Source organism: Leucopleurus acutus, assembly GCF_964270905.1.
Source record: "Leucopleurus acutus genome assembly, chromosome: 9".
NCBI lineage: Eukaryota > Metazoa > Chordata > Mammalia > Artiodactyla > Delphinidae > Leucopleurus > Leucopleurus acutus.
Genome location: NC_139144.1, coordinates 51,266,099 through 51,289,248, shown reverse-complemented (window position 1 = coordinate 51,289,248; position 23,150 = coordinate 51,266,099). Strand labels below are relative to the sequence as shown.

Genomic DNA, 23,150 nt, shown 5'->3' with positions numbered 1-23,150 from the left:
ATTATTTTAATTTAAAGAAAAGAGCAGGAGAGTGGGAATCAGGTGACCCCTGGTTATGGGTCTACCATAAGCTACCAGTCACATAACCTCTCTAGGCATGTCTTCTCATTTATAAAATGTATTATTTCATGCAACTAAACCTTATTGAATACCTGATGTGTAACTGACATCTGCCAGACATTAGAAATATGGTAGTAAAACAAATCCTGATTCCACACACTATAATTACGATTATGATTTGGATGATATATAAATTATCTTCCAACTCTAAAACTGTGTGGTTTTATCATTAATAAAATTAGCTTTTTCCTATTCTTCAATCACTTCGTCCTTCATAAATTTGACTTAATAAAATAAAATCTTTATGATATATCAAGGAATAATTAGGTGTTATTATCAGGTGAGCTGGCTAAAATATATTCACGTATTATTCAAGTAAATTTCATATGTTGATTGCCACTCTTACCTATTAACAAAAATAAATTTTTAAGGGTGCGGGTTAAATGGTAAACCATCGGTGAAGAAAACAACCAGAATTTACATTTAGTTCCATATTCTCCAGTTATGCCATGCAAATCAGTCTTCATTTGTTGAGTAAATATTTGTTGAGCATCTCTTATTCAGCAGGCACTGTACTAGGATCTAGAGTTGAAAGTGTGAATAAAATAGGCATTGTCTCTGTCATTAAAGACCTCACATTTAAATGAAGCCAGTCAATGAACAACTAGCCCCTTTAATTAATTAATGAGTTATCATGGTGATAGATACTAGATATTAGAAGTACAAGGCATTTAAAAATGTACAATAGGCAACAGATCCATGCCCAAGAATGGGCTTGACCCATTCTAGCATACCTGGGAAGCCTCAGACAAGTTACTTCATCTCTCTAAGCCTCAGTTTTTTTACTTGTAAACTTGGGAATAATAAAACATACCCCACCAAGATTTAGATAATGATTTTTGGAGGTTTGAGATAATTTATGTAAAATTCCTAGCACAATACTTAACACACTATATAATAGGTAGTTATGATGTCACATTAACTAACTGGAAGATTATCTATGCAAATAGAGAATTCTAAAGGTCAAAATCAAATTTAAACTCTAAAGAGTCTGTCAGTAATACCATTAACTTAATTTGCTAGTTATTTTTAAAAGATGAAATATAAATTATATAAATTCTAAATACGGTATATAGAATTAAATCTTTATAATTCTTTTTCTATATGTAATATATCTCAATTCAACTTAATGGGTGAATCAATCAGGTACCAACACCCAGAATCTTCAGCTGCAACTGAAGCAGAAGTCTCCTTATTTCTTTCAGCCACTTGAAAAGAATTGAAAAATATAATTCTGGAAACCAAGCCAACCAAAGTCCTAAGAACCCAGAGTGGACTTTTGGAATGCATTAGCATTCTGGTGCTCTTCAATTTAAGGATGGATTTGGAACTAGCTGAAGAAATGTAATCAGCATCTTCTCAAAGAAAAAGGTGGACTTCAAAGCAGAAATTTGTGTGCCCTAATATATCCCTCTGAATTACAGGGCTTGGAACAGTCAGTAACAAGATATCACAAAACACCTATATCCATACAATTTGTACACTCTAGAATACTCAGAGTTGTGCTTATAAAGAAGTGGTTGTCTATTTCATATTTCTAGACATGAAAAATGGGGCACTGAATCCCAGAGGAATCTCCCAGATCAACTGGGATTCAAAAACCATGAAATAAATTGACTCTGTCTACACATTCTAAAGGGATCTCCTGAAAAAAAATTGATCATTCACTACCAAGTTTAAAAAAATATATCTGCAAGCACTTAAGGGCTCCTTGCTTCAGTAATAAAAAGCAAATGAGGAGAAATATAATGTAGGAAACCTAAAGAAGGAGAAGAACATTTCAATGGAAGGCTTTAAAATGGGGTTTGTATGAAGATTAAACATCTGCTTTGGATGGTCTCATTCTAACACACACAATTCTCTTCCATATTAATCCTAATATCACCCTTAAACTATATCCCAGCTCTCTCCCGACTCCTATTATACTCCTGATGTAACTTAAATTCTACTCTAGATGTGTTTATTTCCTCACTCTTCCACTTTCTCTCGGTAGGATTTCATTCCATTGAAACCACCCTCACCAAGGCCTCACCAGTGGTCTCCAATTTGCTAATTTATGTCATCTTTTTAGCCTTACTTGACCTCTCTTGCTCTCCTCCCCCAAACAACCTGTTTCCTTGCCTTCTGTGATGGAAACACTATGATTTTCCTCCATCCCACGTGGCTGTTCCTTCTCGGTCACCTTTATGGATTTTCCTCTTCTACTGTCCACTGCTTACATGCCGGAGCTCTTCAGGCTTTTGTCCTAGGTTTTATTATCGTCAGCTTCTTCCATTTACATGTACAACGTGGGGGATTTCATCCACTCCCGTGACATCAGTAATCTGCTGACTCCCTTACTGATAAATCTAGGCCCAGTACACGTTTTGGACCTTAGGCCTAAATATCTAATCATCTATGAGACCTATCCACTTGGATCGTCCACAATCACCTAAAACTGAACATGCCCAGATTTGACTTCTTTATCCTCCCCTCCCTCACCCCAAGTCTTTCCCCCCTCAAATGTTTCCCTGCTTGATGGACGACACCTCCAGGCAGCCAGTTGCTCAGCCAGGAAACCTCCTGGTGCTCCCTGAGTCCTTCTCCCTCACTCCCCACAACCAAACGTCTGTCTGTTTCTTCTACTCCCAAAATATTTACAAAGTCTGCCGACTGCTCTCCATCTCTACCAGCACTACCCTAGGCCACCATTGTTTTCCTTCCGAATTACTGCTACAGCCTCCTAACTGGTTTCTTTGTCTCCACTGTGTTCTCCTTCTAATCATTTCCCTACACTGCAGCCACAGTCATCTTTTTTAAAAACACTCTCTCATTACACAAGTTTTCTGCTTAAAATCATCCAAACACTCCCCATAACATAGTCAAGAAAACACAGACACCAGAATACAGCTGAAAGGGTGCTTTTGGCTCTGGTTCCTGCTAAATCCACCAATCTCATGTCCAGCTCCTTCCTCTGCTCTCCCCACTTCCCTCCACAAACCCACCATGCCGAAATGCTTCCATTCCTCAGAACTTCCAAGTTTTCTAATGCCTCTGTGCCTGGATCTCTCCCTCATCTCTTCTAATCCTATTCATATTTAAGGCTTGAGCTTCTTGCATCCTCCAGGAAGCCCTCTTTGATTCCACCCACCTAAATCTAGATTAGGTGCCCATCTAATCGTCCTCCAAACACATAAGCACCCTGTGCTCCCCCATCGCAGTACTCCCCACACTCTTAATCTCCAACAGACTATATGGCCCCCGAGGGCAATAACCATGTTATATACCCACCAATTAGCACAATGCCTGCTACAACACTAAATAGTACTTGAGTGAATATTCATCTGGTCTTATTTAAATAATCAGCGAGCCCCGAATGACCCAAAAGATGTGATGTAGGGCAGGAATCTCCATGTCTTCCAAACAAATATCACAGACAGAAGTCAGCCTTCAAACCTTCTCAGCTTCCACCTTAATTATCAGCTAATACCTTCTTAGCAAAAAACCAACTCAACTAGAACTAGAATAAGATAGTGTAGTATTCGTGCTTTCCACAGACTGGATCCTCAAAAATGTTTGAAAGGAGATGTCAGTTTGATGCTTGATCAAAGAAGAGAAAGGAATAAACGCATAAGGCAGCATAGTCTTATCAGGCTGCCCTGCATTTTTTTAATCAGTGGGACTCTCAACCCTCCTCTTGCCAAACTTTACGGTGTGGCCCAGTTTGTAATCTGTGGGTTACAGGGAGCTAAAGCGATCATCTTTTTTTTCAGCAGAGAATGATTTAGGAATAGGAACCCAGGTGTTAACTGTGTAACAGCAAAATGTAGAGGTCTTTGATCTCTACCTCCCTTCTTCCTTCACTCCTCCACTCTCAGCCTCTACCCCACTTTACTCCCTTACTCTTCTTTCCTCCTACTCAGTCTCCAATTGCCCCCCACCCAGTCACCCAGGCTTCCCCTAAACTCACATACATCATCACAGCCATTGCCAGGACACTCAGTTTAGGCTTTGAGTCAGCCCTCTTCCCAGCCCCACCCCTATCCACTCACAAAGCTTTTCGCTTTGTTTGTAGGCACAAAATATTTAACAGAGACCTAAATGTAAGCATTAAAGAACTCCTCCAATAACACAAACACTTAATTAACTATCCTCCCCAGTAAGTGATGAGTAAGAGAAGGAGAGGGGCAAAATAATGTGTAAAAACTGCTGGAACAAAAATTTATCTCCCGCTTAAAAAAGAAAAACTCCCCTTCAGTTTTTTCCATTTTCATTGTTTCCTCTAGATCCAGAGCCTCCCACCAAACGCTCACGACTGCCTGCTTCAAACCCTGCCACATCAGCAGGGAGGGAGCCCGGCAGCGTTTGGTATTTGCATCAGTTTCCAGGAATGCTTTTCCAGTTACCAGTTTACTCTGCAGAGATATGTTTCCTTTAGTTTATAAATGTGTGCTTGAATTTCTCGAATTCTCAAAACCTTGCTGAGCATTTTGTTATGCTAAAAGGGAAATTATAATCACACTTCCAAAAAATGTACTACAGTTTCAAAAAGTCTTCTCAAGTTATCTCCCAAGTCAGTGCTCTTAATTAGAATAAAAGAAGAGGTTTTTTTTTTAATATATATATAGTTTTTGGTTGTTCTCTTTTATTTCAATTAACTTTGCTGTTTGTTAGTTTATAAGCTTAGAGGAAGCAACCAGTTTAAGAATATTCAATCCCTTTGGTTTATAGCAGCTGCTGATAGAGTTAGGCAGAAATTCTTCCTTAAAGTACGGGGCGGGGGGGGGGCGCAGGGGGGAAGGAGGAGCGGAGAGATGGGGGAAAGAAAGGAAAAAAGATGAGCAAGGAACTACAGCCCACTCATTTCTGTTTGGTGGAGACAGAATTGACCTAAAGATGCCCCTTTTGCACTGACTTCTGGGAGAGAATGGCTGCCTCATTGCGGGGGCTGAGCAAGCAGACGCACAGCGCGGACCGATGGCCTTTCCTCTGGACCTGGAATGCCATCTCAGAAGGGTTGGGGAAAGGGCCATCCACTCAAGCTGACTGCGCTCAGTATTCTAGATTCTCAAGAGTTCTGGCCTCGCATTTCCAAGGCCTCAGGGTCCTCTCCTCTCCCTGGTGGGGGGCAGAGAGTGGGAAGCGTCCTCAAGGGGAGAAGGAGCTCTCTCCTAACGTGGGTGGTGGGGAGAGAACTAACACCCACGTTGGCGGGAGCTCCGCTTGAGGTGTTACCAGAGAAGACAGCCTGTATCCCAAACTCAAATTAGAAGTCCCTCTAGATGCCCTAGGCGTTTTCTCCAAGGTGTGGAGATCAGCTGAGAGGTGCTTGGGCGTCTCCCGTAAGTGTGGAGTCGGTGAATGAATGGGCAGAGAGGACAAAAGGGATGGCGGGCGGCGCCTCACTGGGGGCTTATCTAAGTCTAGGCTCGGGCTGTAGCTGGTAAATCCAGACAAGGAGTCTGTGGAGAAGAGGAGGGGGGACTGGAAACCCGAAGGGGAGGGGGTGGACTTTTCCACCGCAACCTCAGAAAGAGACTGCGAAGTAAGAAAGGAGTCCGTGTTGGTCAGTTGCAGTCACTTTGCAGGGCCAGATAATCCCCAAAGCCTCGGTTTAGAATCAGCCTCAACAGAGGGAAGCGAGGAGGTCGTATGATTTCTCCCGTGGCTCGGTCTAGTCTGGTGTGCGCAAAGCACATCCTCCCTGGTGCTGGATGCCACGCTGACCCTAGCCCTCTTCCCTCCCCACCCTCCCAACGGTGGGCGTCCTCGGACTCCAAGTAAACCCTCCACCGACTGAACCCCCCTCTCACCCTTTCCCGGAGCCAGAAGAGAGAGAGAGCGTTACTGCTGAAAAAGTGGGCGCACAGACGCCCCAGAGAGGGAGAAAAGCTGGGCGGGGGTGGGGGCGGGGTGGAGGGGGCGGAGGGAGGGCGGCCTCGGGCTGCGCCACGCAGTCGGATCCTGCTCCCTGGTCCCCTGCCCCCTCCGCGCCCGCCGGCCCTCCGCCCTGCCGGTGGCCCGCCGGGGCACCAGGTAGGCAGAGCTGGACAGCTCCTGCTTTGATCTCTGGGCTCCAGTCCCTTCTACAGCTGCCCGGCTGCCCGGAGATCTGAGAACTCTGCCCACGTCGGTGTCAGCAGAGCTCTCCGACGTGTACAGAAGTGTTTCCAAACTTGGGAAGGGCGGGGTAGGACCGGGGGAGATGGGGAGGGCGGAGGTATGCAGACAGCGAGTCAGAGTTTCCCCTTGAAAGCCTCAAAAGTGTCCACGTCCTCAAAAAGGATGGAACCAATTTAAGAAGCCAGCCCCGTGGCCACGTCCCTCCCCCCTCCGCTCCCTCCTCTGCGCCCCCGCAGTCTCCTCCCAGCTGTGGCTGCCCGGGCCCCCAGCCCCAGCCCTCCCATTGGTGGAAGCGCTTTTGGAAGCACCCTCGGGCCAGAGAAACTTTGGCCGTATAAATAGGGCAGATCCGGGCTTTATTATTTTAGCACCAAGGCGGCAGGAGGTTTCGGCGAAGTTGGAGGTACTCGCCACGACTGTATGCCTGCGCCCGCCAGGTGATACCTCCGCCGGTGACCCAGGGGCTCTGCGACACAAGGAGTCTGCATGTCTAGGTGGTAGACATGCTCAGCTTTGTGGATACGCGGACTCTGTTGCTGCTTGCAGTAACTTCGTGCCTAACAACATGCCAATGTAAGTGCCTTCAGCTTGTTTCGGGCAGTCTGGGAAAGAGGTTAGATGGGTGGGCACCTGGTCTGAAAAGGAAAACCTAACAAAGTTCTAGGTACAGCTTGGAGGGAAGGCTCTCTGGCATGTGGAGACACGCTGGCATTTATGAGAAACATGGAAAATACTTTAGAAATGAAAACAAAAAAGGCTTGACTCTCGCCAAAAGTTAGGGAACTTTTCTCTCAACTCAGAGTGAACCTGTTAACTTGATCTGGATCCTCCAGTTAGTGAAGCTCAAAGGGAGCAGAAATCCTTTTCCTTAAGGATGAGATATTAACTGACATGATGAAGGAAGGCAGAGGCCTCAGCCTGAAAGGCCCCAAAACTGCACTGATGCCCACCTTGTGAAACTTGAGGCCTGGTTTAGAAAGCCCTTAATTTAGTAATAAAAAAGCTCACCTCCTAAAGGCTTTTCTCTTCTGGGTGTTTTAAGACTGGTCTGGATGATGATGATGATGATGATGACGATGATGATGATGACGACCACCAGGCGCCCTCTGGAGGGGGACAATGAGAGCACAGGGGTCCAGGGCTTAAGGTCTATGGAATCCTTCCCATTTAAAGACTCCACAGGTTTATACAGAGAATGATCTGCATTTCTCACTGAAGCCAATCCCAATAGCTAGTCAGTGTATCCTGGGAAGAAAAATGGATACATTCTGAAAAGTAAAATTAGCTTCTCATTTCATTACCTGGTCATGGAAATGGTAACATTATTTAGCTAAAATCTGCCCTGCCTTTTGTTGAGCCAGAGTTATCTCTTTAATATGTTCCCAAAGACAGGCATTCTGAACATAGCAAGTTGGGAAATATCAACACTGATCTGAGATTCAGGAGACCCGGTTTTTCCCATGCCAACAATTTATCATGTGACCTTGGGCAAGTCAAACCAAGCCTTTTCTAAAATGCAGGATAGAAATTGGATGGACTCCAAGGCTGCTTTCCAGCTGTAGGTTTTATGACCAGATTTCCATGTTAAGATAGAATGAAGAAAATCAGTCTGGTTTTGCCTTGAAAATGGCTGACTAATTACCAAAGACACTGATTTGATGGGGTAAGAGGGGGATCTGGCCACACCCAACACTCTAAAAGTTTGCTCCACCCACATGCCACGGTGTATTACTGATGCATTTGTGTGTGTATGTGTGTTTTCTCCCTTCATCCACTTTTAGTATACACACTGTGAATGCTAAGGAATAGTTGCATTGAACAAATTCATATTACCAAGTTCATTTTTTTTAATGAGATCTGAGGGTGGCAGGGGGAAAGAGTTGTCTCCTAGAGAAAAGATGAAAATAGACCTAGGAAAGTTTGAAGGTACAAAGGGCAATTCACCTTCTGATCAACATCCAACTACAGTCTGAATAAAAGTTACCAAACACACATTCTTCAAAGTGGCTCAGTCTGAATAATTAAAAGGCAAATTTCCAAAATCATAAGAACTTCTGTTAATCAAGTCCAGGCATAATTATTCTTCCTACTGATGAACACAATGAAGTAAACATATCATTTTCCTAATTTAAAAGTAATTCTCATAAATTGCCCTTAAATGTCAGTGCTGGATATGGTCCACCCTCCTGAACTGTGACTGTTGCAGCAGCTGTTCCCACTCCAAATGACACAATTCTTGGCCACCTAATTAAAGCAATTTTTAGGGGTGATTCATTTTGTTGCCAGCTTGGCCTTATGTCCTGTGTTAACCTATAATTTTTATACCGTAGGAGAGGAATTCAGTCTTTAAAGGCTTATAGCAATTATGGCAAAGGGGGAGGATATTCCTTTAGTGTATTTTTCCCATTATTTTTCTAGATCTTTAATCCACAGTTTTTCCATTTATACAGAGCAATTCTTCCTCGGGGACAAAAGTGATACACATTGGTAAAATGACCTTACCTAACTTAAGTGAACCTATTTAAAGCAAAATTTCAGATGTCCGAATGAATCCATTGTCATGGTGACTTATTTGCAAATTAGACCTTTTGAAAAGGACATTAAGAATGGTACAAACTCTGTAACGTTAACGTTTTAGAAAAAAACTTTAGGTAACGTACTTTCCTAAATTTTCCCCTTTTAAAATTTTTAAGTATCAAAAATTGTCTAATACAAATTATTTCCTCATCAATATACTGGTTTTGCTCATATTCAGTGATTCACCTGTGCAATAGAGCATCTTAATTACTAAACATTAGAAGTATCCTTTAGACACATTAATATTTTACAGCATTTATAAAGTAGTAAATAATTAACAATTTAATTCAAAATATACTTACATATTAATATTGAAAACAAATCATCCTGCTGATCCCTGCCATAATTTTGATGTGCATAATTTCTAAGTCATTAGAATATTCTTAATAAAAAATACAATTTGTCCTTTAATTAGGTAAGTCAATTTTATAGACTAATATACCCATTTGTTAGTCACCGCTAGTGATCAATGAAATAATACTAATAATTATTTCTTTCTTTCCCCTTTCCTCTATAGCTTTACAAGAGGTGAGTAAAATTATTTTTTGAATTTGTTATTTTAGACTTTGATTGCCTTGGCCCCAGTAATGTCTTCTGTGGGGAAGGAAAAGGAGGCTGTATTGATATTGACCAGCTCGAATTTCCAAAATAATCATCAGGAGTTATGGTAGTCAATCCTTTCTGGCTGCCTTAGAAAGTACCCACCCCAATTTCTGAAATGGGCGGGGCTACTGAATAAGACCACCCTAAAACGAACACCCATAAGAAAAGAGAGTAAATTATCCAGTGGAAGTTTGGGTTTTAGCATCAGCTGCTACGAACTAGAAGACTTCACCAAGCTAGAGAATTTTATCACTCCCTTGGAATCATTTGCAAGATTATCATGAACAAATTCTTAGTTCATGAATTGAATTTGAGGCATAATTACAGATAAGTATATATCTGGATTCTATATGTATTTTATTTTATTTATTGGTAAAATTTAAAATTGTGCTTTGAGATATTACGATAATAGTAATGCAAAATATATATACTCTGTAGGTATGTTTGTACACTACATGGAAATGGGAGCCATTTTAAAATTTATATAATCTTCCTCATAATAATCCTTTACTTATTCTTTTCTAGGCAACTGCAAGAAAGGTAAGAATCCAATACTTCTCCATAGTACTTGAAATGATCAGCGATAACTTACAATTTAACTAAATTTATGGTACACTACAGAAGGAAAATACTTTGTCAAGATTTTGCCCACATGAATATGCATTAGCTAAACCATAAAATAAAATAGCTTTGATGTGCAAGATAACAAAGCTTTATTATCTTCCAGAGTCATCTCTAATTATACTTATATTATACAACTGGTGATTTACATACTAAAGGAAAAGAAAAGACTTGTTTTTGTTCTGGAGATGGAATGAGTATTATGTTAATTATACGTGATAAACAAAAGTTTATTTTAAAGGGCTTTGACTATATAAATATGCTGTTATCGATATTACAAAATGATCATTTTATCCACAGAAATCATCTTTCTAAAAATAGTGGTCATGATATTGGCCTAATGCTGGAGACTGTAGCCTCCAATCTCCCAGTTTAAACAAATTACATATAATTATAATAAAAACAAAATACTTTTGTCTATTGTATTGTGCCATTTTTATAGCCACTATCTAATAACATTATGGTTAGATCAGCCTTACCGACTAATTATTATCACGAATGTTTTGCTCATTCACTGGAAATTGCCTAGACATTTATTACTGTGCTGTTTCTACCTTCCTCATAGGGCCCAACTGGAGATAGAGGACCACGTGGAGAAAGGGTGTGTAATTTTTGAACTATTAAAGGGCTTTGGCCCATATTTTAGTAACTACATATTAGAAACTACAGGAGACTGACAATTTATAAGGATATTATGTATCTAAATAATTGCCTACCTTTAAAGCAAATAATGCCTTACAGAAAGTGAATAAGCATTATTATATATAATCAATATTCTTTTTAGGTCAAGATTATCCTTTAAGAAAGTAGAACTATTACAGACAGCCATATTCTTTGCATGGTCTATCTTTCTTTGTTTTTAGTTGACCTGTCTAAAACATACATAATGGAAATATATCTACCTACCACCACATGGCCCTTCTCTTTTTAACATGTTTTGTTTGCTTTTCAAGTAAGATCTCTTATCTAGGCTGGGAATAATAGTTAAACAGCAGCCAACAACATGTTTCTGTCTAAATTAATAAATGTACAAGTTAGGCTTGCATTTTATTCATCGTATTCTTAGATCTCCTTGCTATGCTTATGTGGCAGGTATAACCACATGGTTTCATTATATGACACTTTCATCAGTATATAAATACCTATACCTTGTATCCATCGAGAAGTGCAGACTTAAATGTATTCCACTCAAGCAATCTATTAGAGGTAGGGTTATGTCAGTAAATTACTTTAACAACATAAATAGTGTTAATGGTAGGAAATCTGCAGGATTTTCTACCCTGTGATAAAATAACTATTAATTATCATATCAATTAACCTGCTTTTCACACATAACATACCAAAACAATTGAGTAAGTTCATCAGTCAGAAACTGACAATCAATGTACACAGTACATCACTGTGCACTGTTAACCATATGAATTTATAGCTATAAATTTTAGCTATAATTTTTATCTTCATTTGAATACTGGAGCTCCGTTATGAATTAATATCCAATGGCTGACATAGTCCTCTTCCAAGAGGAACTATCCTGTCTTGTGTCTTCTTCGGACACCAGCTGCTAAACCTCCTTCTAAAATAGACCCATGTCAATAGTGGCAAATATGGCATTTTAAATTTCCACACCACTTGTACATTCTGACCAACTGATCTTACCACATGTATTCTGAGGTCTCCTTTAGGTTTCTGCGGAGTCTGTCTAACCCTGACTTAATTCACTTTTTACATAACAGGGTCCGCCAGGCCCACCAGGCAGAGATGGTGATGATGGTATCCCAGGCCCACCTGGTCCACCTGGTCCTCCTGGTCCCCCTGGTCTTGGTGGGGTAAGGTGTCTTAAGTATCCTTAACTTTTAGCTAACTTCAGTTTCTTACACCTGTATTGGAAGAAGATTCATTGTGGAATTTATTTTTAGTAGTTTTAAGGGAGAGTCTGCTATTTGGATATTAGTATAGTATTTTATTTCATTTCTTTGGTTTCTTCATTCAAGATTCTGCTTTGCCCGATGTCTTTGTGAGCCCTTGTCAATTACAGGACAGGTCTTTGTGTTCGCTGAAGGTAGCTGCAGCCCTCGTGACCATTATTTAATTTGGGAATTTAATATCTTTTATCAGTAGGGCACAAATAAGAGGTGTTGCATTGTTAAAAAGTTTGATTAGATTAAATTATAAATGAAATCCCTGATCTTAAGCAATTTCACAAACATCCTACTCTTTTTATTCTCCTTGGCTTGAAGTCTACTGAACCAACATTCAAAGCAGTTTTTGGTTTAATTTGCTTGAAACTAATTTGAGAAAAGTACATTTCTCTTTTTCATTAATATCTTCTTTTAGCTTTATGCTTTAACAATGGTATGAGCGCCAAATGGCCTCACTGCAGGAAGGAAAACATATTTGCTTAATTGGTTAGCACTATGAATCAGAAGCCTGATTCTAATACCCAACTGTACGCCAGTAAAATAAGACCTTTCTCCCCCAAAGATCTTATTATGATTGCTTATCTACAGAGTGCATTAAAAAGCACCTTTCTTAATAGGTCTACCACTGTAAGAGAGATCTTTAACAGTAAAGCTATTACTGTGAACTATTTTTTAAAAGTTTAATCTTCCAAGGGGCATTTTAATTTAATTTTCCTCTAAACTTTAAAACTCTTTATATCCTTTTTGAAACTACAGCAAGAAAAAGGTCTCTTGGTCATTTTGTGTAGTCATGGAGGAGCAGGGCAACAGGTAGAAATATAAAGTTGTTCTCTTGGGTTCTGCTTAATTTATCAGGGGCCCTCACTGACTTTTAAAGTTTAGAAAACTGTCTTCCTCAGTGTACAGGTAGGGGGTGGGGATTTGAGTGAGAGGGTTAACAGGGCAGGAAAAGTTTCAAAATTAAGGTAGGGAAGCTCCCTATTTCAAACTAGGTGTGGACTAAATTTTAAACTTGTATCTCTCCTGAATTTTTAGGAATTTAGCTCAATATGGAAGTCTAAACTAATAATTATGTCAGAAATACTGCTTCCTTTTAAACAATAACAGAAAAATCTTTAGTAGAATGAGAAAATGAACTACATGGCCAATAGTTATATATATATATATATATATATTTTTTTTTTTTTTCCCACCCATCTAGAACTTTGCTGCTCAGTATGATGGAAAAGGAGTTGGAATGGGCCCTGGACCAATGGTATGCTTATCTCTTTTTATCTAGCCAAAAAATTACTGAATAGAGAATTTATGTTAAATTTCACATTGCCATTTATTTAGCTACCTAGTTTAATACTCAATACTCAGATCAGATAAAAGCAGCAGCTCTCTTTGTATTCAAATCTATAAAAATCTAAGCCTAGGTTAGGGGGTTTGATTTTTTCTACAAACATGCCTCCTTAGGATAGATCAGATATTTATATATCCAAGAAATAATCTCTGGACGTAGTAATCATAATTTAGGTAAACCAACTTAATTCAGAAAAGTAATCACTCTAATTTTTTTATTCACTTTACCATTGCCTCGAATTTGAAGCAACCCACAGAGACGCAGAACTATTAAGTTCTATGAACTTGCTGGAAAGGATCAGCAAGTTCTAGAGTAGCCCGTTCATTTTCTAGGTAGAGAGTTTAAGCCCTTTCCCAAGGTCATATATGTGGTTAATGACAGAATGCCAGGCAAGATGTCTGATATTCAACATCATGGCTCATGTATCCAGTACTTGAATAAAACATTACTTTATTTAACAAGTATTTACCAAGTTGGTCTTCGGTAAGACCCAAACTATATTATGCATTTGGGATACAGCAGTGAATATGACAGATTCCCACCCTCCCTCAAGGAATTAACAACATAGGAAATGTTTCTTTTTATCCATCTTGATAAAAAATTCTTTTTTAAAGTTTAATTATAAATCAGTATAGGAGGGAATATGACTATGATGATGATGGTCTATCTTTAACAAGTAAACCTTCTAACAAGCATTAGTGAGATGTGTTGGGGGGGAAAAAAACTGATATGAGCATGCAAAATATATACTAGTATGTAAAAAATAGAGGGGAAAATTGCTGGAAATAAAAATGTTAAGTTGATTAAACACTGCAGTTTAGTACATACCCACACATAATTTAGTGATTTTTAATTAATTGTTTGCAAACAAAGGTATTTATATGCCCAAGTTAAGATAGTCTTTAAAATATAAATTGTACCTGGACAATGCATTCAGTGCTCTGTCTTCAGAAGATGTTCTGCTGGAGCTAATGGTCCGCAATAAGTTAATACACGGTTAAGGGCAAGACGATATTTTCTGTAAATTAAAACTCTCACTTGAGAAGTAATATGCCGTTAATTGATGATTTCCAATTTCCTGATTTTGCATGGTAATTTAAAACATTCATATCTGAAATGAAGAAGTAGAGATTTTCTTTTGGCTTTGTTTATATTGGATATTTGAAATCAGCCATTTCAGCTAATGCTGGACATTAGTCAGTTTTAAAGCAGTACCTATATCTCAAGAAGAAGCTAAAAAGAAAAAAAAGTAAAGCATTAATTAAAAAAAAAAAGCCTACATAAGCCTGGAAAATTAATATGGATTTCAGATTCCCCTGACTTTGGAACATCTCTCTGGGGGGCATATAGCAGAGTGTTTTACTTTTAAATATCAGTGAAATATAATTTAAGCTTGTACATTCACACACATTCACAGACATATGTAATCAACAGATATGTTTCACAAATAGGAGAGGTAGGCAGCAATAAAGCATTAAAATAAATTTCCATGTTGGAAAATCAATAACTATAAAACCCCACAGGGTCCTTCTCTGAATTAATGAATAATCATCATCCATCTCACAGCCTCCACAAAATAAACTACCTTTTATGTAAATGAAATTGTTGCAAATACATGGAAAAATGAATAAATATAATTAAAAATTCATGGTGTCAAGGAAAATTATTTTTAATGGACACCTAAAAATATTATTTTGATTGAAAAGTGACAGTTTCTTTTAACTTTGAAGCAATTTCTAAAACCAAATAAGTAACTCATAATTAAGATGATGAGCTTTTTAATAAAATCCATATTATTTGACTCTAGGCATTAATACAGTGGGGCAGACTTGACTGCAGAGTCCCCATGCTTGATGTGTCATGAACAAATTAACTGAGACTTGTCTGTGCAATATATTCAGCATTAGAGGAATGGCCCCTACAGAAGAGTTTGCACAGGCCTTGCAAAGGGGAGTCACAATGTGTATTTAGCTTCCAAACTAGTAACACTCTGTTTTACTCTGTGTGCTACAGAATGAAGAACAAAGGCGAAAACAATCTGCTGTCATTTGGGCCATATTTTCAATAATAGTAGCATATAATAGATTCTTCCAGTAGGATGTTTCAATAATATTTTATTTTTCCTTCACCCCTTACTATATCCACTTTTGCTTGACATTTTCATCAGTCACCAATAGCCCTTAAAGGAGTTGTAAGGTTATAACAAACCTCCCTCTAATCATTAAGAAAGATTTTTGATCCTTTTCAATTTATGCCCCTTGTGGCAATAAAAATATCAATTTCTTAGCTGAGTATGATATGAGGAGATGACATATGATAAGGAAATCCAAATGGAAATGCTTCGTCAGCTGCATGAACGGCAGTTGTATATTCTGTACTGTGCAAAGACTGAGTCACTTCATTGCATTAGAGCAATCTCAATATGCTCAATTGTGCACAACTTTAAGCAACCTGTGGCCACCTCATCTACCTGAGTTCTGATTTGGATTAGGAGGGGCAAAGGTGAAAGCAAAGGCAGAGAAAACAGTGGAGGAAACTTGGGTCCTTAAATGCTTCCTTGAGAGGAACAAAAACTGTGAAATGAGACCAGGACAATTCTGTTCATTTGTCCATCACGAAACGTCTATGGCACTACTAAGCTCGTCCTGTCTAACCCAACCCGAGGCCATGACGACTTGTCAGTGCTAACTATATCTGTCCTCTTTACAGGGTTTGATGGGACCTAGAGGCCCTCCTGGTGCATCTGGAGTCCCTGTAAGTACCGAAAGCTTGTAATCTCTCTTATGTAAAAAAGACAGAGAATTAAATAAAGGCTTGGAATGTGACATACTGTTTTTTCTTAGGGCCCTCAAGGTTTCCAAGGACCTCCTGGTGAGCCTGGTGAGCCTGGTCAAACTGTGAGTACTTTTCCCCCTTTGTGATAAATATTTTTTTCAAGAAGTTTCTTAATATAGCATTAACAAAACAATGGGTCTCCCATTTTCCTAGGGTCCTGCAGGTGCTCGTGGTCCACCTGGCCCTCCTGGCAAGGCTGGTGAGGATGTAAGTATTTACTCGTAAGCATTTCCAAATGCCATTTAAATACTCCTGCCTCAACAGAATTTCTAGATTCAAATTAAGTATTCTGCCAAAAGCTGAATATGCCTGACATAATTTTCCCCATATGGATAATAACATTTTAATGAAATAATAATTAATTTTCTTGCATTTAAGGACATATAATTGTTAATTAAATATATATTTGGATCCACATTTTTACATGATGCCTTTTTTCCCTGTTGTAAAAACCAAGATGCACCGACTATCATCTGATAGTTTACCAAGAAAGGGTTTACCCTATGATGCTTTCATGTTTTAGGGTCACCCTGGAAAACCTGGACGACCTGGTGAGAGAGGAGTTGTTGGGCCACAGGTGAGATTTTTTTACAACAGTATATAGTCCAAACATCAGAGGTAGCTCGTATATAAGATAGTTGCTAAAACTAGAATCAGACTAAGTGGCAACACAGAAGTCATACTTATAACACTCACTGAAGGCATCTGACAAATAAAGGAGCCTAGTTAAGAATGCATACAGGTTTTATTAATGCAAATAATGTAATATTAATGATGGTGAGCATCCTTTAAACAACTAAATTGTGTGTTCTACAAGTACCATAGTATTAGTTACTCAAATTAGAGCAACTTATTTGCTGCTCTGTGCTTACACATATACTAGTCTTTGATTCCAAGCTTGGACTTTGATGAGAAGAAACACTTTGGAGGGAAGAAATCATCGTCTTTTTATTTAGGACAAAAACGTCATTCGTCGTCTTCTATGTTTCTTTTTAAGGGTGCTCGTGGTTTCCCTGGAACGCCTGGACTCCCTGGCTTCAAGGGCATTAGGGTGAGCACATTCTTTACCCACAGAAGAGAAAATGTTGATTACTTTTAGTAAAAACCTCAACTATATTTAAACTCCTGGATGACACATATTTGCTTCCAAATTCCTGGAATTTGCCGGAGTGGAGAGAGAGTTAAAGGGTAAGGGGGCCGGAAAGTAAAGTGGGGTGTAGTTTTTTTTTTTTTTAAGTCTGTTCATAGCTTCCAGGAAAGGAGGATCCCTACAGGGAAAATGGTATAAAATGGGTATAACTTAAGAGGTATTTAAAGCCCTCTGAAGATCATAAAATTATTAATGATGGAAAGTACATGAGAGAGCATCTAGTTCTTTATCCTTCCCTTTCAAGTGTAGGGAGGTTTAGTGACTTACCTAGGGCAGCAGAGGGAGTTTGTTGGGAGCTGGGGCAATGGGACTCCATTCTACAGAAGCAGTCACAAGATTCACGCAGGAGATATTAACTGCAAAGATACAAGATGTTTGAGTTGACCAAACACTGTAATGGAATAGCATTTTAATAATAAGGATTTGCCTTTCAGGGTCACAATGGTCTGGACGGGCTGAAGGGACAGCCTGGTACTCCAGGTGTGAAGGTAAATACTAAATCAGAAGCACTGTTTTTAAAAAAATTTAAAAAAAATTGATTGTAATTTCCCATCGCCATCAGAAAGTATATTTTTACTGAAGGCTAATCATATTCTGAAGCATATCTTATTTCCTCTTCAATACTTTAAATCCTTCAGTGGTGAGGACTACGGGATTCTGTAACAAAAGGCCAATTATTAATAATATTTATTTAATTCAATATCTATTAAGCAATTGAGATTAAAAAACATGTCAATAATTTCTTCCTCCATTTCCTTTCCTCCTATAATTTTAGTCGATCTCTGCAGCCAAAATAAAAGTAAATAAACATATAATCAGATACTAGAACACTATGTTATTTTAAATAGTAAATTCTCCTTTGCCATGCACTAATTAGATGGGTACATTCATGTCACAATATACTTTTCAACCTCTTTCCTGTGATTTATCTGTGCACACTCAAAAAAATTTTAATTAGGTAATTAAAGTCTCAGAAGTGTGTTATCTCTTGGCTGGGCTCTTCTCTGACAGCATTTTCAACTATAAAATGTTCTCTCTCCTATTAAGGAGATAATGTGATATTAAAGTGAATACCAACGTAATCACAAATTAATGAGTAAGGAATACTAGTGGGACCAGAAATGAACATGAATATGGAGAATCCGTTCTAACTTTCCAGCTGCCACACCAATGGATAAGGTCAAACTCATTCTCCCTGGAGCCTAATATAAGAGCTCAGACTACTGATCACAGCATCATAAAATGTTAGGGCTGCAAGGAGCTTTGGAGACCCTCTCATTTTTCAGATGAGGGAAACTGAGGCTTAGAGAGAGTGAATGACTTGCCCAAAGTCACACATCTAGAAGTTAGAAGGGCACAGGCTAGAATTCCTGACTCCCACTCTAGTGCTTACTCACAAAGAATACACTTCAGATAGAATCCTAGAAATGAAGGGTTCTTAAATGGTCTCGAAAACCAGGTTTCCTCTATATCTAAATTAGATCATCTTGAAGGAAAGTTCCTTTTCATGTGCCATTGTATTAAATTACCACCAGCACCAGCATCACTACCACCACTACCCCACCATCACTACCACCACTACCCCACCATCACTACCACCACTACCCCACCAACATGGTTTTTACTCAAGATAGGAATGTATATTGGAAAAAAAAAAAAAAAAGAATGTAGATTGGAAGTAAATAAGACAGTTTTATAAAATATTATGAAGCTTTAATTTTTCATGCATATTTTATAAAAATAAAAATATTGAGTGTTCAAAATAACTTTAAGGAGGGTAAATATGGTTATGTTGAAAGCAATTTATCCTATCATCTCTTTTTATGTTATCATTGCTAATATATAAGCCTAGTCTAAATGATATCCAAAATCTAAGGGGAAAATTGGGGAAAGGGTGAATAACACTAGACCACATCTCCCTGATTCTGTGATATTTGGTATTATCTAAATAAAAACCCATATTTTATAAATTTTTTAAATGTATGTGATTGGCATAATTGAGAAACAATCTATGCAAGAAATGTTACAAAATATATGAATGGTTGAAGTTGAAGTAATAGTGTAAAAATTACCAAATCAGAAGAAAATAATTAATATATATAATGAAAAAAACTCAATCTTTCTTTTCCATGTAGGGTGAACCTGGTGCCCCTGGTGAAAATGGAATTCCAGGTCAAGTAGTAAGTATTGATTACTTTACTATCAATCAAAAATGTGTACACTCTTTGCAAGCTGGAACTTCTTTAATGTTTTTGCTAATTACCATTTCCCTTGGCATTGTATTCTTTGATATTTTTCTAATAGCCTTCTGCATAGTTAATTGAAATCATTACCTTTTAGTTGGAATTAGAACAAGACCTATTTATTTCTAGTGGATTCTTGTGCATGTTGGAAATTGCAAAAAGGAAATGATGCCTGCAACTTTTTCTTAAATTAGCATTCTGGATTTCAATGGAAATATTTCTGCTTCTAGGGAGCTCGTGGGCTTCCTGGTGAGAGAGGACGTGTCGGTGCCCCTGGCCCAGCTGTGAGTGCTTCCACGTTTGTTCATTTTTATTCTTTTTAAAAATCTTCTAATAGGTTCCATTTAACTTTCCACTCGACTTTTTTCTTTATTTTCTTCATAGGGTGCCCGTGGAAGTGATGGAAGTGTGGGTCCTGTGGGTCCTGCTGTAAGTGGTGACACTGAGGAATTTGGAAGGGACTGAGAGTGTGGGATGGGAGCTATCTTCTTTATTAATTCCCTATGAAATAACACCATTTTAGACACCTTACCAAACGTTCTAAGAGGTCATTTAAAGGTTCTATTTATAAGAACTACTATCCCTGAGGTTTGTAATTGATAAATAAAGTAAAATCTACCTCACCTGGGATACCTGGAATGTCTTCCCTTCGATAACATACCAATGACAGCAGATTAGCTGTCAGTTTTCTCTTTGCCAACATTAAGTAAGATCAAGCCACTCTAAGCCACTTCAATCTTCTGTTGTTGTTTTGTTAATTTTTTTTTTCAATTGATGATCACTTTATTTAGGGCTTTTCTTTTTCCAATGTCGTTTTGTAGGCTTTAGTGCACAGGTCATACTTGTATTTTGTTAAACATTCCACTAATAACTTGATTTTTTATTTTTTTATTTTTATTTTTTTAACATCTTTATTGGAATATAATTGCTTTACAATGGTGTGTCAGTTTCTGCTTTATAACAAAGTGAATCAGTTATACATACACATATGTTCCCATATCTCTTTCCTCTTGCGTCTCCCTCCCTCCCACCCTCCCTATCCCATTGTTTTGTTAATTCGCTGAGAGGAAACTTCTTTCCACCTTCTTCTTTGATTTCAGGGTCCTCTTGGGTCTGCTGGCCCTCCAGGCTTCCCAGGTGCTCCTGGCCCCAAGGTAAAAATGCTGGTGACCATTGTCATTACCTTGATAAACATTTTATTGTGATGTGAAAGATAGGGACTGTGTTTGCATATAGATAATTACAGAACAGGCAGCTTAATTAGTCCCTCCTTCGAAATGGATACAGAGTGACCAGTTTTCTCAGATACAGAATGACCAGTTTTCTCACTCTAAACTTGAAATAGATGATCTCTCTGTACCCAAGCACTATGAGCATAGGTAGAGATGGCAACATGGAAACTGATTCCCTGGGGGTTCCTCTGGGATACTCCCAAACTAGCTGGGACTGACTGGCTGAGAACCAGAGTCTCTACCAAGAGAGACAGAGATAGGTGAAGACAGCAATGGTAGCCAAGATGGCAGAACCAGGCCAGGAAAATAGGAACACAAACCCCAACCTGTGGTACCAGATCAGATAAGGGAAATTATTGTAATTCTGAAGAACCTTCATAAAACTTGGCCACCTAAAAACAGAGATATGCTATTTCATTATTTGCTGACTAATGCCTCAGCGTCATTCCTGTTTTTAGGGTGAAATTGGACCTGTCGGTAACCCTGGTCCTGCTGGTCCCGCGGGTTCCCGTGGTGAAGTGGGTCTTCCAGGTGTTTCTGGCCCTGTTGGACCTCCTGTAAGTAGCCACTGTCATTAACTTCATTGAGTAGAAGGAAGAAAACAAAAAGAATGAAGGTGGGGTCAAAGAAGAGCAGAAATACTCCTGTGAACCATATCTTTCTCCCTTCCTTTTCGTCACAGGGCAACCCTGGAGCCAATGGCCTTCATGGTGCTAAGGGTGCTGCCGTGAGTATATGGCTAAAATGTGCTGCTGTGGTTTTAAAGGTATTTTAATGGATGCTGTCTCTCCTGCCAGTTGCCTCATGAGGGACCATGCTGCGTTTCTTTCCCAGGGCCTTCCAGGCGTTGCTGGGGCTCCTGGCCTCCCTGGACCCCGGGGTATTCCTGGCCCTGTTGGTGCTGCTGGTGCTACTGGTGCCAGAGGACTTGTTGTAAGTGGTCATGGCTGATGCTTTCATCATTCTGAAATACCAGCTCTACCATCACTTCATCCCCATCTAGACTTCATCTTGTCGTCTTATCCTTATTTCTTCCTTAGCGTTTTCAGTGTGTATTTCTTCTGTAAGTTCAGGCACACTTATGTATACTCTCTCCCTCACACACACACAGACACACCCCTTCTGCTATCCTAGAACAGTACCCAAAGGTCAGTGAGGCACACTTCTATTATATCAGTCTTGTCCTTTCAACCAAGACCATTCCCCGGTAGGTCGTTTAAATATGAACTGAGCATATTTCTTAGAGAACTAAAGCTCTCTTTACTTTGATTTGTAAATAGCCCCTGATGTTTGTCTTCCAGAGAGTTGTGACAAATGTTTGTCATTTGACCACTGTTTTGTGTTGGACCCTAGGGCGAGCCTGGTCCAGCTGGTTCCAAAGGAGAGAGTGGCAACAAGGGCGAGCCCGTAAGTAGTTCTATAATCACAATTTTATGGAGTTACTACTTTTTCAATCCAAAAAGTAATACTTTCACTTTTTTTAAGTTATTACTTTTTTTTCTAGCTAGATATGAACACAAATTTTACTTTTCCTGTGACCCCTTCTTTTGTTTTTTCATTAAATAGGGTGCTGCTGGGCCCACAGGTCCTCCTGGTCCCAGTGGCGAAGAAGGAAAGAGAGGCACCACTGGTGAAATTGGATCCGCTGGCCCCCCAGGACCTCCTGGGCTGAGGGTAGGTTCCAAATGCTCTTGACACCCAGACACACCAGAGGCACCCATTCGTTGGGAACTGGTCAGAATTGCTGAGTGCATTTTCTAGATGAAGGAAACATCTGCTTTCCATCTGCTTTATTAAATCACTGACTCTCAATTTGATACGTTATAAAATTGGTCTGGAAACAATGTTGACCTACTTTTGCAGAAGGTTTCCTCCACACAGTCCTTTGGGGTTTGGATGAAGTTTTTTGGTTTGGTTTGTGATTGTATCTCCCCCTTAAGGTCATCAAGATTTCTTGCATGCATGCCATGTTTCAATAAATTCTGCCCTACCTGATATAAGGATACTCTCCAATTCTTTTCTATTTCATGTACTTTGTTACAGGGAAATCCTGGTTCTCGTGGTCTTCCTGGAGCTGATGGCAGAGCTGGTGTCATGGTAAGTTGTCTATTACTCACATCCTGGGAAGGAACTTGATGCTTCTGGCCGTGGGTATGTCACTGGAGTTAACAACCTCCCCTCCCCTTTCTTTTTAATAGGGCCCTCATGGTAGTCGTGGTGGAACTGGCCCTGCTGGTGTGCGAGGTCCCAGTGGAGATTCTGGTCGCCCCGGAGAGCCTGGCCTCATGGGACCCCGAGTAAGTTTCAGATTGATTTTGAGCAAGTCACACCTAGCACTGTTTCCTTTCCTAAAGGGATGATTAATATTTGAAGACAACAATAAAAAAAACCAAAAATTAATTT

At 39.2% G+C, this 23,150-nt stretch overlaps 1 protein-coding gene across 1 annotated transcript in view; it reads left to right on the top strand.

Annotated features, from left to right (window-relative positions):
- Positions 1–6,605: 6,605 nt before the first annotated feature.
- Positions 6,606–23,150, top strand: part of COL1A2 (collagen type I alpha 2 chain) — a 36,015-nt gene continuing 19,470 nt past the window's right edge. Inside the window, exons 1-23 of the mRNA XM_082846231.1 lie at positions 6,606–6,835; positions 7,240–7,321; positions 9,928–9,942; positions 10,589–10,624; positions 11,757–11,849; positions 13,144–13,197; positions 15,997–16,041; positions 16,131–16,184; positions 16,276–16,329; positions 16,646–16,699; positions 17,120–17,173; positions 17,707–17,760; positions 19,408–19,452; positions 19,746–19,799; positions 19,900–19,944; positions 20,616–20,669; positions 21,206–21,304; positions 21,430–21,474; positions 21,582–21,680; positions 22,101–22,154; positions 22,314–22,421; positions 22,791–22,844; positions 22,946–23,044. Of these exons, the coding sequence (XP_082702357.1) occupies positions 6,726–6,835; positions 7,240–7,321; positions 9,928–9,942; positions 10,589–10,624; positions 11,757–11,849; positions 13,144–13,197; positions 15,997–16,041; positions 16,131–16,184; positions 16,276–16,329; positions 16,646–16,699; positions 17,120–17,173; positions 17,707–17,760; positions 19,408–19,452; positions 19,746–19,799; positions 19,900–19,944; positions 20,616–20,669; positions 21,206–21,304; positions 21,430–21,474; positions 21,582–21,680; positions 22,101–22,154; positions 22,314–22,421; positions 22,791–22,844; positions 22,946–23,044 (1,461 nt within the window). The 5' untranslated portion in view covers positions 6,606–6,725. The remainder of the gene's footprint in view (positions 6,836–7,239; positions 7,322–9,927; positions 9,943–10,588; positions 10,625–11,756; positions 11,850–13,143; positions 13,198–15,996; positions 16,042–16,130; positions 16,185–16,275; positions 16,330–16,645; positions 16,700–17,119; positions 17,174–17,706; positions 17,761–19,407; positions 19,453–19,745; positions 19,800–19,899; positions 19,945–20,615; positions 20,670–21,205; positions 21,305–21,429; positions 21,475–21,581; positions 21,681–22,100; positions 22,155–22,313; positions 22,422–22,790; positions 22,845–22,945; positions 23,045–23,150) is intronic.